At 32.6% G+C, this 18,176-nt stretch overlaps 1 protein-coding gene across 2 annotated transcripts; it reads left to right on the forward strand.

Moving 5' to 3' along the window:
• Positions 1-5,537: 5,537 nt before the first annotated feature.
• On the forward strand, positions 5,538-17,130 carry LOC130614200 (charged multivesicular body protein 4c-like). 2 transcript variants are annotated; one of them, XM_057435620.1, is made up of 5 exons: positions 5,538-5,848; positions 13,498-13,675; positions 15,161-15,275; positions 16,011-16,134; positions 16,829-17,130. In XM_057435620.1, exons 1-5 carry the CDS (start codon positions 5,668-5,670, stop codon positions 16,894-16,896), a joined length of 666 nt encoding a protein of 221 aa, XP_057291603.1. In that variant the 5' UTR covers positions 5,538-5,667; the 3' UTR covers positions 16,897-17,130. The 2 variants fall into 2 exon arrangements, with proteins under 2 accessions (XP_057291603.1, XP_057291602.1); XM_057435619.1 differs by lacking the exons at positions 13,498-13,675; positions 15,161-15,275; positions 16,011-16,134; positions 16,829-17,130 and adding exons at positions 9,525-9,702; positions 9,997-10,111; positions 11,054-11,177; positions 11,390-11,880 and having other exon boundaries at positions 5,543-5,848.
• Positions 17,131-18,176: the final 1,046 nt, after the last annotated feature.

An 18,176-nucleotide genomic window follows, 5' to 3' on the forward strand; every position in this document is an offset into this window, starting at 1 on the left:
TACCCCTTAAAAATCTCTATGAAATCCTTATAATCGGGGAAATACAATCACTGGTTAAAATTACCCTCAGGACTTGAAACTTACATCACAACTTTTTTCTTCATCTAGCAGAATCATTCTATAAATTTCGATCACGTGATTATTCCAATTTATTGATTTTTTGGATTTTACCATAAAATCGGGAAAAAACGGATTTTTTTGCGCAATTTTTTGCCTTTTTTTAATGCGAACTATATAAAAACGGACGGTTTAATAACTCCTATTTGGCTGTTAAAATCTTTAAAAAGAGTGTAAAAATTCGCTCTAGAACTAAATTAATTGAACATAATCTGATATTAAACACTTTTTAAGCTTTCTATGATGTCACAGATAAAGTGCTAGCATAAGCAATAATTTATTGTCAACATTTCGGCGCACTATGCATGTCCCAAGCGTGACCTAACTTGGACAAACCTGGTTTTAACAAACTCGAAAAGTCCTGGATTTAGTAAGGGTAAAGTGTTTCGTTATGCGTTAAAGATTAACGAATATTAATAAGTATTGATCAATTTCACATTTTAAATTTTAATAACTATTCGTAGTGGTTTTACTTCCTGTTGTTATAAACGGTGAAACACAACCTCGTCCCCAGGGCATCTTGTATCTTTTCTGACTTCGAAAGTTTGACTTTGTCGATTTTTGCAAATAAAGTGAATTTAAGCAATTTTGTGGAACATTAGTGCAACAAAGTTTAGACATATCCAAAAGTTTAATGAATCACAAATTAAAAGTTTTTTAAATTACTGTGGATTTGATAAAGTTATGGCGACATCAGCAATTCTTTGACTACGTCGTCACTCAAGTTCTGGGCAACCAAGAAGATCCTAGACCAGGCTTTTCAATTATGCATTCTGATAGGTTTTTTTAATTTTCAGTTGTTTCATAGAAGAATTAATTTATGCGTAAAATTAGGGATTGCGACGAAAAAGAAAAACATGTACACTGATGTTGGAGCAGTTTGTAACAGAACGTTCAAACTGTTTTTATTGGATTTAGTTTTGTGGAGAAAGAAATATTTGGTATTTTTACCATAAGTTTTCGTAAAGAAAAAGTTTCAAAGCATTCAGTTTTATTTTTAGAAAGTTTTAAATTAGGTTTTTGTTTTCCTCACAATGCAGTGCTGGACCAGTTGGCTTACAATTAGGGACAACCGCAAATTAGACTATCACGCGAAATTAGGATAGTAGCTTAGCTATGAGACCATCTCCTATTTAGAAGATCCATTTTTCTTCTTTTACAATTATCTTGACAACCACTTCTAGCCGCACAATCATTTAAAGAGTTTGATTGCTTGTTTGGTCATCTTTGTTCCAGCAAAATTTTGTATAGTTTGCTTTTGACGTATAAATTATGCGTCAAAAGTCTTGGATCTGGTTATTAGGCGAGAAGTAGACTATATAGACGTTGCGCAGCAATGTTGAAATTATACCGCGGGAAATTCAGCCCCTTTCCAGACGCAACTGCGTCAAAATGCCTGATTAAACAACAAGTAAAAATGTTGCCTAGCGTTGAACAACCGGTGGAGCAATTAATAAAAACGGTAGACTGTACCAGACATTCAGGTGGAGCGATTTAGTGCAGGTATGCAGCATGTTGTAAATCGAGTATAGCGCACAGAGTATTATGGTGTTTCAGAATAATATATTATTCCTGTGCATTTAGCTGGAATAAAAACATAGTTTTCAACCCGTTGTTACCCCTTCATAGCAACAACAGCTGGCCAAGTTTTTTTATTTGTCGGAAATTGTTCCCAATAAAAGTTTAAAAATGAATGTTGCTCTGGGTGCATAGTCAGGTAAACATCCATATATGTACTAAAAACAAACGTTATAACAACTTGGCTTAAATAGAAACAGGAAACATCCAATCCTAACACTAGGCTAAGCTCTTAGTACAGGTATATCGCGTCACACTTCCGTATAGGCATTTTACCCTGTTCCAAAAAAATATATATCCTAACTTCATGATAAATAAAAAGACAGTTTGCAGCTAAAATCATCACTCAGCAATTTTATCTTGTGGAATAGTTTTTGTAAAATTCGAAAATAAAAACACAGTTTACAACCTGTTTTTACACTTTTAAAAAAGCAAAAATAATAGTGCAACTTTGTTTTACTTTGCGGAAAAGTTTCCGTAAAACTTCAAAAAGTAATCGTGACACCGGGATGAGCGCTTAGTACAGGTAAACCATCTTGTATTTTCGTATAGGCGTAATACCCTTTTCGAAAAAACTTTATTGCAACTTCGATTCATATAAAAATACAGGAAAAGCCTTCTGCTACCTTATCCAGCTTAAACACATTACACAGCTCTTTAAGATAAACCTTGAGGACGAGAATAGCTAAAAAATAACTCAGCCATTTTATTTGTAGAATAAGTTTTAACAGTAATAAAAGGAATATAGCTACCTTACTGCATTTAGTATAAAAATTATTGAGTAAGAGTTTTGGTGTAGCTAAACTGCATTTTGCTACGTTCATTTTTAACCAGATATAAATAAAGAACTAGCTATATAGTTTCAAACCAAAACATAAAAAAATAATTTTGGTTAGGATAAGAAGTTCTTATAGCTAGCCGAATAAAAACTTCACAAGATTAGCAATAAATTAGCTAGTTAGCTTGCTAGAGCTTGACATAACCATGCTCCCAATTTTACCAATAACTATTCTTTTTACTTAATAAGTAAAACATATAACAAAATGAAATATTTTAAACCCTCAGTTTTTCAAGGACGAGAAAGATAAAAAAAAGCCGCTGCTACTATTTTGCGTGACAGTCAGACACGGACGTAAACGGGTATTATAATATAGACTAGCCGGTACCCAGTGGAAAAAAACACGGGGCCGCACGTCCTTTATGTAACGCATATTTCGTGTTTCCGTAGCACAACGTTTTTCTTGCGCACAAACAGACGGAATACGGCTATTATTAAAGAGATTCAAAAGGTTTTATTCTCTAGAATTAGTGTAGAATACGCCTCACAGAAATAATCTCGGTCTCACGTTGTAACATGTTTTATAAGCGAAGGCAGAATCAACTTTCAGGTATTCAATATCACGCAATTGTATAAATTTTAAAAATGAACGAAGCTTCGGGTAATAATCTGGAAGAAACTGCTAACAGCAGTTAATCCGCTCCACCACCGTTAAACGGAATGGAACAGTTTGACCTGATCAAATGCTTCTTGGAACAGAAACAAGAATTCGAAACAAAACTGCAATAAAAGGGTAAATCGAAAAACATAAAGGTTTCATTAATTAATTTCGACTTGGATAAACCTCAAAAGATTAGCAATAAACTAGACTGGTTAGCTAGTTTGCCAGAGCTAAAATTAGCCACGCTCCCTCAAAATCTACGTTTGTAGCCATCTTATAATTTGTTTGTTTAAAATCCTTTAGTACATAGCTAGAAAACGTGACAATAATATTATCTTAACATGCAAAAGATATAAAAAGCACAATACAAAGTTTAGAAGGTCAAAAAGATCAAACTTTCAAAATGGCTACCGTTACAAAAAGATCGTCCACCAAGCACGCCGTCAGAACTTTGAAGAGTACGATCGTTCATAATTAACATGGTGTTAGTGATATTTTACGATTTTAATTTTTTTTTTTTTTTTTTTGTTTCTGATAAAAAAAATTTAAAATAGAAACAAATAGCATACCAACCTTTAACAAAATAAAATTGCACCTAAATGTGCAACCTTGATCCCAGGGCCTGTAGCGTTTTTTGATTTCATCTTCATATCAAAAAACGCTACAGGCCCTGGGATCGAGGTTGCCTGAATGTGCAGGAAAGTTATTTTTTAAAAATAACCGAAACGCCATAATTTTGTGTGCGCTTCACTCGATTTACAACATTATTTATACCTGTACTTGAGTGATTCACTTGAAGGTGTGGCACAGTTTACGCCTATTATTAATTGCTGCACCGGGTGTTCAACGCTGGGTAACACTTTCACTTGTGACACGACGCCGACCCCCCCTTACCCCCAGCTAGTATGGAAAATCAGCTTAGTCTAGGTTCAATTTGTTTATGACTTCAGAGTAACTTAAAAAAAAATATGCAAGCCACGTGGCAGGGACTATTTCCTTTCATTCGCCATCCACCAAACATTTGATTTGGTTGTTCAATTATAACATATAAGTATGCCAATGTGAAAGAGTCAACTTAACCATGTTGTGTTGTCTATATTATATGTTATATTATATGTCTATATTATATATATATATATGTTGTATATATATGTTGTATATATAAGATATAAATGTCTAATAAAGCAGCATAATAAGGGGGTTGTCAACGAATCTGGTTTAAAAAACTGAAAAAGCTGATTGTTAACGCAGATAGTCGATATGTACAAGCCTGCGGTGAGGGGTCTTTTTAGGTTAAAATTTACCCTGGGGTCTTACACCCTGGTTAACATGAATTAGTAACAGCCAGTAGGCCAATTTTTTGAAATTTAAAGTGTTGTCAGGTAGAATTGGAGAATATGTTACTTTATATAAGATATAAATGTCTAATAAAGCAGCATAATAAGGGGGTTGTCAACGAATCTGGTTTAAAAAACTGAAAAAGCTGATTGTTAACGCAGATAGTCGGGGTTAGCTACATCCCGTTGATGTGGTAGAAACCCTTCTATTAAAAAAAAAACCTAAAAATGAGGCCGTTTAGCCTGCATTACTATCAATTTAGCAGCGTGTCCAGGCTCTGGACTGTCTCTATCTCTATCTATTATCAGGTGATTTTAGAGATTCCGTACGATTCTTTACGGTTTGGAAAGGAAAACAGAATATTACGCTCTGCAACTTCTTGTGATACCATGTTTTAAAATACGCTCCTGTCTTGCTGTTCTTTAATAGATTATAAAAAGATTAATTCTTCGTTTCTTTGAAAAATACATTGCGGCAGCCACACCCGGTGAGCTAACTAGTTTTCAAAACCTGCCACGGGTTGATTATGTGGTTTTGAAAGAGTAACGCTTATACGAGCCAAAACAAAAGAAAAACAATCATGTTGATGTTTTAAGGGTGTTATAAGTTTCGTCTTGCCAAGAGAGATGACTATTTCATGTATTAAGAGATTTCGATGAAGCAAAGAAAAAAGAAAAACACTTGGATTATAAATTATCCAACCTTTGGAAAACAAAATGCTTGGGCATAATTTTTATTTTGCTGGCTGTTTGTTTACTCCTTTTGGGTTTGTCATTTCTTTAAAAAATAAACGCATTTTATTTTAACCCGGCAACAGCATAAGGTCATATCTCGGGCGTACTTGCCATGTGATATATGAATTTTTCGAACAGGTTGTCGAGCCAACACCGGAGCAAAACTCGCTTCACGTTCCAAAAATGACACCTAGGTCAAAAATATTTTTGCTGACATCAAACAAACTTTTAAAAATTACGTAATGCCATGGTCAGACGAAACCAGGAAAATCAATGACGCTACATTAAATATTTTACTATAGCGTGTGAGGTCATACAGCCTTCAGTACTTACTCGCCATTATTAATTTTCGGTCAAAACAAGCAACATCGTTGGAGAAAGAGGCGATACGGAAAGGCACAATATAATAACTTTAAACTACACCTAAAATTTAGGACATTCTAAAACAAGTATAACCAATCATGAGTTTGGCAAAAATATTTGGGTCTGGGAAAAAAAAAGAGGCAGCCCCAACAACTCAAGAAGCTATTCAAAAACTTAGAGAAACGGAAGATATGCTGACGAAGAAAACAGATTTCTTGGAGAAGAAAATTAAAAATGAAATAATAATTGCTAAAAAGGCAGGCACAAAAGACAAAAGAAGTAAGTGTCCATATCTTATGTGCAAAACTGATTCTTGTCTCTAGCTAGCCAGCTAAATATCAAAATAAATTTGTAAGTCCAGTGCTAAATGGATGTTAAACTGTTCATAACTGTATTTTCATATTACTTGCAAGTGTGGTGATTGTAGCTAGCTATATATGACCATCACCAATAAAATAGAAACTTCATATTTTACATATTTTTTATGTAAAGTGGCATCTGATCTGCCAATAAGGCTGTTTTGGCACATTTGATTTTTTTTTTTAGTGCAAACGATACGCCGTAAAAAGTGTGGGCGTTTTCGGGCGAGTTCGGCGTTTAAAAAAAACTTTGGTATTTGCCCAAAAAACCCGCATAGTCCCGAACAATGCCCTAAAGAAAAAAAATTCACTATAAATGACTTTCGAAGAATTATTTAAAAATGTATAAAAATTAAAATGAATTAACTATATGGTAGCTAAGTTCTTAAAAAACTGTTATTTATGGTTTTTGACTTTGATAAGACTTATATATAAACTTTATTACCTCCTTTCTCTTCAAGCGTGTTCTTTCAATTGTCGTCCGCCATGTTTATGTTACAAGGTGTTGCATTTCGGTAATGTTTCGGGCGAGTTCGGGCGTGTTCAGGAAAGTGGGGGCGGTTTCGGCGGACAACCGTCAATTTAATGCGAAAAGTCGCCTGAACTTGCCCTTATATATGCGGGCGTTTGCGGCTTATCGGCACCCTCTTTAGTGTAAGGCCACCATCAAAAATATGTTGTGTTCGCGTCCTGAAGACCCCGCAAAAATGAGTCAGTCGGGCGTATTTTTCCGGGGATTTTCAGATCAGAGCAAGCATATTCGTTCCCAGGGCCAAGACAGTATAGCGCCACTCAACATCGTTTGTAGACCATTTTTTGCCACCCTGTACATTGTCAGTAGCCAAAGGAGTGCCCTAAAGGAATTAATTTTTACTGAAATTAATTTTCACGAGTTTTTGTCAATTTTGCATAAATTAGTTCTGGCGAAAAAAAATTATTTTTAAAAACTATCTTGCCAAATTTTTTCCTGGTCTTTTTCCGGCTTAGCGACTCGGGTTTTTATTATCAAAAGGGAGTCGGTCGGAGGACGGGAACACAACATATTTTTGATGACAGCCTAAGGAGTCTGTTGCTTATGTTTTCTTGCGCAGTAAGGTTACACGAAATACAAATTAACAGATTCTGATTCGCAAGTCATTATGTTTTTTTTCACATATCAAATATATAGCTATACCTTCTAAACATAAAATCTACAAATTAAACGTAACACTACGATATGCAACATGCTAAAATTTAACTTTACATGTACGCAATCTTAGGGCCTGGCGTAACGGCAATATAATTAAACTTTATGTTGTCACGTTCTGTTTAATATTGTTAATGATCAAGAAAGCTATATTGAAATTTCATACATATTTTTTTAAATAAATGGACATTATTTATTTCACAGCAACAACTTTCAACCCTTTTCGATTTAATTAAAAATAGTAGTTTTGATTGTGTAATTTTTTATAACAAAACACAGCTACTTTTATGTTTAACTTAGAAAGGATTATGGTGATTTTAAAGCTTAAATAGGCATTTCTTGTCATTTTAGAAGGACATGTGGATGATATTTAAGCTTCAAAAGGATGTGTTCTGGTTATTTTCGAAGGATGTAAGCCAACTCATTATTTCAAGACAAAATGGAGTCAATTATCACACATCTTTATTTAAAAAATTATTTTAACAAAGTTCATTTTGTATGATCAAAACATGATAGTATTGACCTTAAACAGTGCCATATTTTGTCCTAAAAATATCAAAACATATTTGTATGGAGCTTAAACAACACCATATTTTGCTCCGTAACTATGAAAAATCAACCGTACATGAAACTTAACAACACAATATTTTAATGTTAAATTCAAGGGTAAAAATAGAGAGAAAATTATCCTAACTTTGGCAAATCACTTTTAATATTCAATTCAAACCTGGGATGGTGGAAGGACAGTTGTCTAGACTTGAAATTTGAAAAAATTGCACTCTGTAATACATCGTTTTTTGAAAGCTCCCAATAAAGCCACACAAACCTTTTATGAAATTTCTGCTCAACTAGACAACTGCCTTGTTTAGGGATCAAGCCCTCTTTGACATAGTTGAATGCCCCACCAACTGAACTACTGATCTTCAAAAGATCTGTAATATTTGTATTAACCTGTTGACATTATTTTGTGTACCGCCAAAGTAAGAAAATGCAATGACACGACTCAACACAGGCATTTAATTTAAGTTCACTATTAGAAAAAGTTCTAAATGATATATTTTGTACCTTTTGAGTTTATAATGTGATAGCTTATAATGTCCAATGTTATTCAGGGTGTAATCAAGCGTTGCCAATAGCCCTTAAATGGCTATTTTCCAATACAAATTTATCTCTGAATTTTCCAATGCAATATAATAATGTATATATATATATATAGAATTTTACATATACTAAAAAAGAAGGTTTTTATCATTAATTTGGAAAGCCCAATCTACAAGTTAAAAAAAGTGTTATTTGCTACAATAAGCCTTAGGTTTATATAAATTTCCGGCTGTTTAAAATATAATTTTAGTTTTAAACAGTCAAAACATTGTAGGCTAGAAGTTTACCATATAAAATAAAACTGTGTTATACAGCTTTCCAGAAAAAAGATAATAATATGCATAACCTTGTTGGTGTCATATCAGGATTGAGATCCTTCCCATACAAAAAGTTATTTTGTTTCCAGTACGAAAATTTATTGAACAGATGTAAAAAGATTATTTTGCTAGGACGAGTGCGTGATTCCATTTCTTTGGATTATGCTCATTTTTCAAATCTGGTAGGTATCATGAAAAAAGGTCACATTTTGATTTGTTCTATAAAGTTTTTGGCGCACAGCCACATATAAAGTGTTGTATTGATATGCAATCCTACTAACCTTAGCATTACTATGCGGTGGAATAATTGTGTTTTAAGATCTGCTGGAATATATATACTGATGCATTTCATGCTAATTATGCACCCATTGTGTGAATGATATAAACTTCGCTGAAAACTTTTTTACTGCAGTGGTGAACTATTGCGTGCATTTAATACAGAAACACTTTCTTTTAAAATCATCTAAACTTTGCAACTTTATATTACTCGTTTATAAGCATCTTTCGATGTAGTATGTTTGTTTGAATAAGCACTCCCTCCCTAAAAATTAAAATTTTAATAAGTTTCACAGCCAATTAAGCGTACATTGCCTTCAGCAAAATAAAGTTGTATGAAGCAAGTTTGTGTTTTGTAGTTTACTGTCACTGTTTGAATAGATGGTTTGTTTCATATAACTATCCTCACAGGATTTTTTCAGGTGTACCTGAGCTTGTTACCATAATGTCTGGCATAACTGCTATTTTTTTTTCACACCTAAATGCCGGAAGACTGGATTTGATATTTTAAACCTGACAGACAGTCAGGTTTAAAATAGCGAACAGAGGATACTGTAATAATGCAGCGTGGACTAACAAAAAAAAATTCGGCCGTAAAGTTTTCAAGAAATAAAAATGCCTTTGAAAAACAAAATATTAATAACCTAACCGAAAACACAGCAACAGATCAGTCAAATAACGAATGTTAAAAGTCTGAATTTGGATTTCCTTTTTAGCTGCATTAAACGCGTTAAAAAGAAAAAAAAGGTTAGAAAAACAACTGCAGCAAATAGATAATACGCTCTCCACCATTGAGCTTCAACGCGAAACGCTTGAGAATGCAAACACAAATACAGAAGTGTTAAAGTCAATGGGGGTAGCTGCAAAAGCACTGAAGAGTGCGCATCAGCAATTGTAAGTGGTTTTCATTTAATTCTACATGATATTTTTTTTAAGAATTATTTAAAATTTATGTACAATATGTTTCTGTTACCTGAAAATAAAAGAAAATTTATGCAAATTTTTAAATTGCTGGGAAAGCTCTTTTCGTTCTCAAGATATTAAAAGTTTTTGAGATTCAATTACTTGGTCTCCAGGTATTGATACTATTTCTATCGTCCAAATTTTTGACCTGTACAGTTTGCAATTTTAAATAATCCAAAGTACGCAATTATTATAGATTTTATATCTTTTTATTTGCTGTTTCAGAGATGTTGATGATGTTCATGATATGATGGACGATATATCAGAACAAACAGAACTAGCCAATGAAATATCAGAAGCTATATCAAGTTCTGTTGGTTTTGGTCAAGATATTGATGAGGTATTGTTTGTTTTTTAAAAATGAAGTGCAAAATATTACCAGGTTTGCAGGTCTTTGCACAGGTATTTATATCTTTTATATCTTAAAATAGACTTCTGTGAATATGGCTTTTTACTGAGATGAAAAACAGGGTCAAATTCATGATAATAAAAACAGAGTGTACAAGAATTTATCTACTGTATTCTAAATTTTAGCTTATTTTACTAGAGACATATAAATAAATAGAAAAACATTGAACATTCCAAAATCTTCAAAACTCGAAGAATATTTCAGATATACTTAGATCAAACCTAGAGAATTAATCTTAATTATATCTAGTTAGTGCATAATACATAACTAATATAACACCATTCAATGTTCAATATACTTTACTTATAAGTCACAAGTCATTAAGATATATTTAGAGTAGTTGTATCAAAACAAATTGTTGCACATTTATCACATTACGTATAAAAAAAAAATTATAAGCTAATTTTTGTAACTTAGAAAAACAATTGAAATTACCAAGAATGTCATCAAAAAAGAAACATGACATTGAAATTCTGTTAGTTACCTTCTTAATAATTTCATAGTTTAAAGGTATTTCTTACTCAATTCACTTTTTTAAAGGTTGACACCTCAATTTGCTTTTCCGAAAAAAAATTTTTACAAAAATCTTTATAACTTTCAAGTAAATTATTAAATTGAACAATATTTAACTTTTGTTTACTATAAAAAATAATTGCAATTTTTTTTAATTTTATTATTATCTTTTTTTATCATAGGCGGATAAAATTTTCGAAGCCCATAATTAAGAATTGAACTATTGACACCTAAAATTTGTTTTTTTAATTTTTATCAATGTCCACACTTACGCCCATGTTTTTTGAACATGTCCTTATACTACCATGTAGAAAACTTGGTGAGATGAATAATGTTAAATTTATGCTTTGTTTATTTCAGGACGAATTAAACGCAGAGTTGGAGGAGCTCGAACAGGAAGACCTCGATGAAGAAATGCTTAAACTTGGAGGTGCTCCAATGCAAGATTTACCAACAGTACCAGACACAGAGATTCCCCAACCAAGTGAGTTTTTTTTAATATCATCTTCATATCATCAGATTCAGTAAAATGTGGAGCTTAGTTAAAATACCAGTTCTAAACTGCACTGCCCATAAACAAGGAGTAGGGTATACCCGAATCATCTCAATAGTTTCATACGTAATAGAGTCACTATTTGGCACTGACCCATGCCTGCTCCCTAAACCCATTATTTATTTATATTTTTATTAATTTAGATAAATCAAAAGCAAAGAAAGTCGAGGATGAGGACGACATGGCAGAGTTAGCTGCATGGGCTTCTTAAACACACATCGTTAGATCATCCTTTCCGTTAAGATAAACTTTTTTACACAGCCTTTCTATTTTAACTCAGTAGTAAGAAATTGCCGAGACAATAACCTTTGTGATGAATCTTCAACTAACGTTCATCGAGGTTCGCCTCAACAATTTGTTGAATTAGAAAGGCTGTTATGGGGAAATGTATTCCAGTGAATATATTCCAGTAAATATATGAAGATTAATCAATGCAATGGCATCCTTGTGAGGTGATTTTAACAATAGCTGTATGCTAAAAAATATTGAATCTAGATTGCGTATACGTGTAAAATTTCTTTTCTATCGCTTCTTTTTGCCATAAATCAATCTATGCTGCTTGTATTTTTTATATATGTCGTTGTAGAAACATTAAAAATTATAAATATATGTTATTTCCATGTTTATTTTTTAATTACCGTTTCCAATTGCTCTCCCAATTTTTGTTTTGCGATGCTGCATAATGCTATGAATAATAGGTAGGTCTTCTATCGCTGGAGTCATTATTGTTCTCCGAAAATAGGTCTCATCCACTATATGTCGTGGCTAGTATGTTTACCAACTACTTAAACTTAAGTCCACCGAGCTTGCCAAAAAGTTTCCTTTCCACCACTGCAGTTTTATAAAAGTACATGTCTATATTTGTTATACATGTTTAGAGGGTAAATGGGTTGGATTGTATGAATTAAACTATGTTCTATTATGTTCACTAAGGTGCAACGTTGTGGTATCAGCAGAACAGAATGACTGAGGTAATTTTAATGAAGGCCTAAAAAAGTCATGTATGACCCTACACTTTATGTAGAGATAGTACACTGGTAGCATGTTTGGATTGTAATCATGAGGTTTTAGGTTCGAGTACCCACTCCAATGTAGAGCTGTCTGTCCATTTGAACCTATCTATCGACTGCAAACCGGTCGTGTTGCAGGCAGGAAAGTTAAAGCAATATAATACGTATCTCCGACGATAATGTAACATAAGTAGATTTAATTTCAAGTTCTTGGTCTGTACGTTTGATCGCAGACTATAACTTGAACAGTACATTTTGTAAACCGGTCAACATCTATTTATTATTATTATTAAATATTATTAAAATTTTTAAATATTATCGGAGATTTATATAAGATTTAGTCGACAAAAATTTCGATTAAATATGGTAGTTGTTGATTGAATTAGATCCAGAGGAAAATCCTTAACATTTAAGAGCATTTTAGTGTGTTTTTATATGAGAATTATGGAGCTTTTATCCTTACGACAAAATATTTCTTTTGCTGACTGTACCTGGATCAATTTCTATCTCCTTCAGATATGACCAGACTCAGTTTTCATTAGCCAGCATTTTACCCTAATCCAACGTTCTGGCTGTTATCTTGCAGTGGGTATAAAATTTTTTAAGGGGAATCACAGGGTAACCCACAGAGTAAACTTTTAATGATCCTTTGTTGTAATGTTGACATCAGCGTGCTTTTCTTTGCGTAAAATGAAAAATTGTCCTATTTATTTATTCTTCGATTTTTTGCGAATGGCTTCTTGAATAACATTTTGCAGTTACATCATCTCGTAAATTAGGTGAGAAGGGTAGTTTTGATGGTATATTTATGTGTTGTGAGGGCTGAGATATTTGTAACTGCGGCTTTAACTATTTGAAATTCCACATGACGTGTATACAGGAATTGAAAGAATTAAAAATAGTTATTTTAAAGATGACGTTTTTTGTCTTCCCTTTTAGGTTATTTATTATAATTATTTTTTGAACTACCCTAATATTGTTATGTTTTTATTAATTTATGCTAATAAACAATGCAAACTTTCTACTATGCGATAATTGCTTTCTGCCGAAAAAGGCTAATTGACTTAGAGGCCTTTTTTCGAACCAGGAATTTTTTTTACATCATTGGGCTAGTAAAAAGTTCAAGCAGTTGCTACTTTAAGAATTTATTGGATTGTTCAATGTTTTATGGATATCAGCTTCCCTTCTTCATAAACACTGTGCATAGTGGCCTTAATTAAATATTTGGCATTTCCTTTTAGCTGCATTAAATGCGTTAAAACGAAAGAAAAGACTAGAGAAACAGCTGCAACAAATTGATGGTACGCTCTCCACCATTGAGTTCCAACGCGAAGCACTGGAAAATGCAAGCACAAATACTGAAGTGTTGAAGACCATGGGCGTGGCTGCAAAAGCACTGAAAAGCGCACATCAACAACTGTAAGTGGTTTTCGTTGTGGTGATAGTTTGTGTGATTTTTTTATAAGTAACCTAGCCTAATTAATTAAGCCCTCTTCGAAGATATTAAAATAAAGTTTCTCTTATACGAAAGGTAAGACGCAAACAAATTTGTCATAGCAAATCCCTAAAAATCCACCATTTAACACAAACAAATTTCTCAGAGCAAACCCTGAATTAAAATTAACCAATGAGCACGAAGCCAGTGTGGTGACATCTCACCCTCTTAAATAAGTACGCGAATTAATTATATTTAATAATTCGCGATCACAACATGAATTCCTGATATTGATCACATGAGTAAAAAAAAACAGTAGAATTAACCAATCAAAAAGCGCATTGGTATAAGGTATATACTATTCAGCCTCTTCCCTTCCTGTATTGAGCTGTGCACTGTTCATGATAGCCTTAGAGCCGAAGTTATCTTACAGTTCTTTATCCAAAATTTGATCTGTTTATAAAGGGAATTTGTTGAGATGTGAACAGTAACAATTTATAGTGATCCTATCCAACTTTTTCAATAGCATTTTAAAAACGTGGGACGTCATTCTAGGATTCTAGGAATCTGAAATCAGAATGCACTATCATACTGCAAAGGGGAAGGCCTAAAATCCTGGACCTTAAGGATAGTCTGGAGAGTGTAACGCAATGGTAAAAATAAGTCTATAAACTGTTTTCGAAATTTGATTTCAGCAACACAGCAACAAAAACAACCATTTTCAATCCTATTCATTCTTGATATTTTATCTGTCACGAAACTAAAAAAACAAAACATATATAGGACAAAAAACAAGTTTACAAGCGTATAAATACTAAAATTCTAAAAAGAAATAATTATATATACATATGATCTTCAATGATAACCAAAGTATATTGCGGACTAAAATGGAATAGAGAGGACTATTATCAAGATTTAGTGAAGGGCTACTGCTTTAAAGCTATCAAAGGAGAAAAATAGGTAAAAAAAACAACCATATAGTAAGCCATATACAAAATAGGAAACAAACTTTTTGCGGGAGACATGCAGATGCTGTAGAAGGCCGATCACTGAATCAGAATTTTTATGACTTGTTTTTATATTTCAATTAAAGTTCTTTCAAATTTTGTCAATAGGCTTTCCACAATAGTGAATTTTTGACCCAATTTACACCAGATTACAGCTTTTAAAAATTGACGGGTTAAGCTAAATAACAAGCATGTGGACTAAAAAATATGGTGACCTTTCCATGAGGTGGCCACTCGAGATAGAGAATTTAATTTTTTCTTTTAAATGTCTTTCAACAAAAAGAAAAATGTAGAAAATGTCAAGTAAAAATGTGCGTAAAGTCGAATTTTTACTTAGAAATACAAAGTATCGTAACGTAACGTATAATTTTGGTTTCAAACGCTTATTCTTAATTATTCTTTTGTTTGTGTAATTTTTTATACGCAATTGATACATAGCATGGTCATTATTTGTTTTTTCAGAGACGTCGATGATGTTCAGGATATGATGGACGATATATCAGAACAAACAGAACTAGCCAATGAAATATCGGAAGCGATATCAAGTTCTGTTGGTTTTGGTCAAGATATTGATGAGGTATTGTTTGGTTTGTTTGTTTCTATTTTTGGTTGTTTGTTGTTTGTTTGTTGGATGTTTGTGTGTTTGGTTTGTTGTTTATTTGTTTTGTTTATCTGTTTGTTTTTTGTTTTTTATTTATTTGTTTTTTTGTTTATTTGTTTGTTTATTTGTTTGTTTTTTTGTTTGCATGTTTTTAAAAATATAATTATGTTTATAAACTTTTTGATAAATTGGTTTTTGTTACTCAAAAACAACCACTTTTACCAACCACCAATAACAACCACCACGAAGATAATTTAACAGTGAAACGTCAACGAATGATAAAAAATTATCTTTTTACAATTTCTTTCGTTTCAATTAATTTTGAAATCCAAATTATCGATTAAATACTAAATTTAATGTTCTTATTGTGTACTTTTTTTTAAAAAGATTTTCACTAATCAGAATGTCCAAGGTTTTAGTGAACAAAAACTCCTGAGATATATTCGCGATTTGCGTGAATTAATTTTTGTGATAGTCACTGGAGAAAAGATAATTCTTTGAGAGTCTAAATAAGTCGCAAAATTAAATTGTAGGGAGAAAAACATGATGCAAGTTTTGTATCAATATTTGATTTCAGATATTTAAAAATAAATAAAATGAAAGCCAACATTTTTTGTTAGTCAAAATTTCTGACAATTATTTTTTCCGCGATATCAGTTGTAGATTGGTCAAAGTCAACATCGAATGCTTTATGTATTTTGTGTTTTTCAGGACGAATTAAACGCAGAGTTAGAAGAGTTGGAACAAGAAGATCTTGACGAAGAAATGCTTAAACTTGGAGGTGCTCCAATGCAAGATTTACCAAGTGTGCCAGACACAGAGCTTCCCCAACCAAGTAAGATCTATATTATACCACCTTACTTTCCGTCTGTGAGACAAAGATGGTAGCTGTAAGTAGCAATGTGCGAATTTCTGTGGATTTTTCCGCGATTACACGTTTTTTTTTTTTGCAAGAAACATGCATACACGAAACATAGGCTCAAATTGGCAAAAAAACTAAGAAACATCTAAGAAACATGGGCAGGCTCAGAAAGGCAAGAAACAATTTGTTTTAAGACTTATTTTTTCCAAGAACCAAGAACTAAATAGAAAGCACTAAATGTCAAACAACTTATAAATGTTTCCATAATCCGCGCCCTCTTCTACTAGCATATCGTTTTCTTCTTCGTCACTTTTGACGGACTCCAACTCATCGCAATCGTCGTTATCTTTGGTTTCCGAAAATAAAGAAACTGCAAGTTGTTGTTCATCGGGAAAGCATGTTTTTGAAACAATTGAGAATAAGAAACAACTAAGAAACATTTGAGGCTTATTTCTCGGAAAAATTAAGAAACATGGAGCTTTAGCCTTACCTTGTAGAAAAAAACCTCTTATTTTTATATGTGTTATTTTTTATGCACGCAAATTTGTAGGAGTTGCTGTTTAATAGTTTGCTGTTCTGCTCGAGAAAAGGAGCGAAAGAAAATTTTAGGCTTTTTTCTTAAATCAATGAAAACAGCTTAATGTCTCTTTTTTCTTTGTTATTTTAGGTAAATCAAAAGGAAGGAAAGTGGAGGATGAGGATGACATGGCGGAGTTAGCAGCTTGGGCTTCTTAATGCATCCTTCATCATCTTTTTCTGTTTATATTCACACTGTTTGGAGCAAAAAATAAAGAGACACTTTCAACATCAGTTGATTTAAAAAAAGGCTGCAAGTGGAAGAAAAACTAAGGTGTATTGTGTGTTAATTTTTTTCTCGTTACTTCACTCTATCATCTATCTATGCAGCTTGTATATTTTTATATGTCGCTGTATAAACTTTCAAAATTGTAAATACATACGTTATTTTCATGTTTATTTTTCACTTACTGTTTCCAAGTGTTATACAAATTTGCATTTCGCAATGCTGCCAGCCTGCATCTCCAAACTTGTTGCTAGCAGCCAGCTAGCTGCCACCTATTTTTAAAGAAGGAACATTAGGTGTTGATGTCGCAGACTTTATAGGGCTTTGTAAATATAGCTACCCTTTGACTCGCATCCTCTTAGGACTCACTTTTACCACAGCAAGGTGAAGAAGCGCGTCTGCTTTGGTGGTTAGTGTCGGTTTGTCCAAACTGTCGTTATTAAAAAGGTGAAAAGCTAAAATAAGCTGAAAAAATCCTTTCCTTTTTTCTCTTTCTTTTTTTTATTTGTACTTTTTCTTATTATTTTTACCATTTTTTGCGCAGATTACGTAATAAAAATAAAAGAATTGGTAGAATCCGAATCTAGAAAGTGTTCTGTATATTGCATATAATATCTATATCGGTATTATCTTGCAAAACTTTGATATTAATCGAATCTTTTTGTTTAATTAATTTTTTATATATTTTCTTTGAAGTTATGCAATGTGGGGCAAACATGGCCATAAAAGTAAAATCTTTTTTTTCATTTATACCTGCGAAAAAGTCACACCCAGGGCCATTTTTTAACTCGGTGTAATTATTTTATGACAACGAATTCGCTTTTGATTGAAAATATATTTCATGCGTTCACACCGTCAATAGGTTTTTTTATCACATCGGTTAGTCATCAATGTATTACGTCACATCTAACAGAAAATCAAAAGAAGTTATTTTGAAAACTACACAAAGACGAAAAAGTTTTTCTTTTCAGCTGTAACCCTGCAAATAGATACACAATTGAAAGAATATAAAAATTGATTATATTAAAAATATATCTTTTGAAGCAATTTCATCCCCAGAGCTTTTAAAGATATTTCTATTCTAAAGAGCTCTGGGTACAAAAATTGGGTTTTTAGCTAATTAGGAATTATTTTTCCCTTGTCTACGGAACGTTCTATCACGAGGTCCAGAAGAAGAGGGGTAGAAGAATTGTTTTTTGCAAAAGTCTCGAAG

Source organism: Hydractinia symbiolongicarpus, chromosome 11, assembly GCF_029227915.1.
Source record: "Hydractinia symbiolongicarpus strain clone_291-10 chromosome 11, HSymV2.1, whole genome shotgun sequence".
Lineage (NCBI taxonomy): Eukaryota > Metazoa > Cnidaria > Hydrozoa > Anthoathecata > Hydractiniidae > Hydractinia > Hydractinia symbiolongicarpus.

Coding starts and splice junctions, on each gene's coding strand:
- LOC130614200 (XM_057435620.1), top strand. CDS start 5,668: ATGAGTTTGGCAAAAATATTTGGGTCTGGGAAAAAAAAAGAGGCAGCC. Junction 5,849..13,497: donor AGGCACAAAAGACAAAAGAA/GTAAGTGTCCAT, acceptor ATTTCCTTTTAG/CTGCATTAAATGCGTTAAAA. Junction 16,135..16,828: donor CACAGAGCTTCCCCAACCAA/GTAAGATCTATA, acceptor TTGTTATTTTAG/GTAAATCAAAAGGAAGGAAA.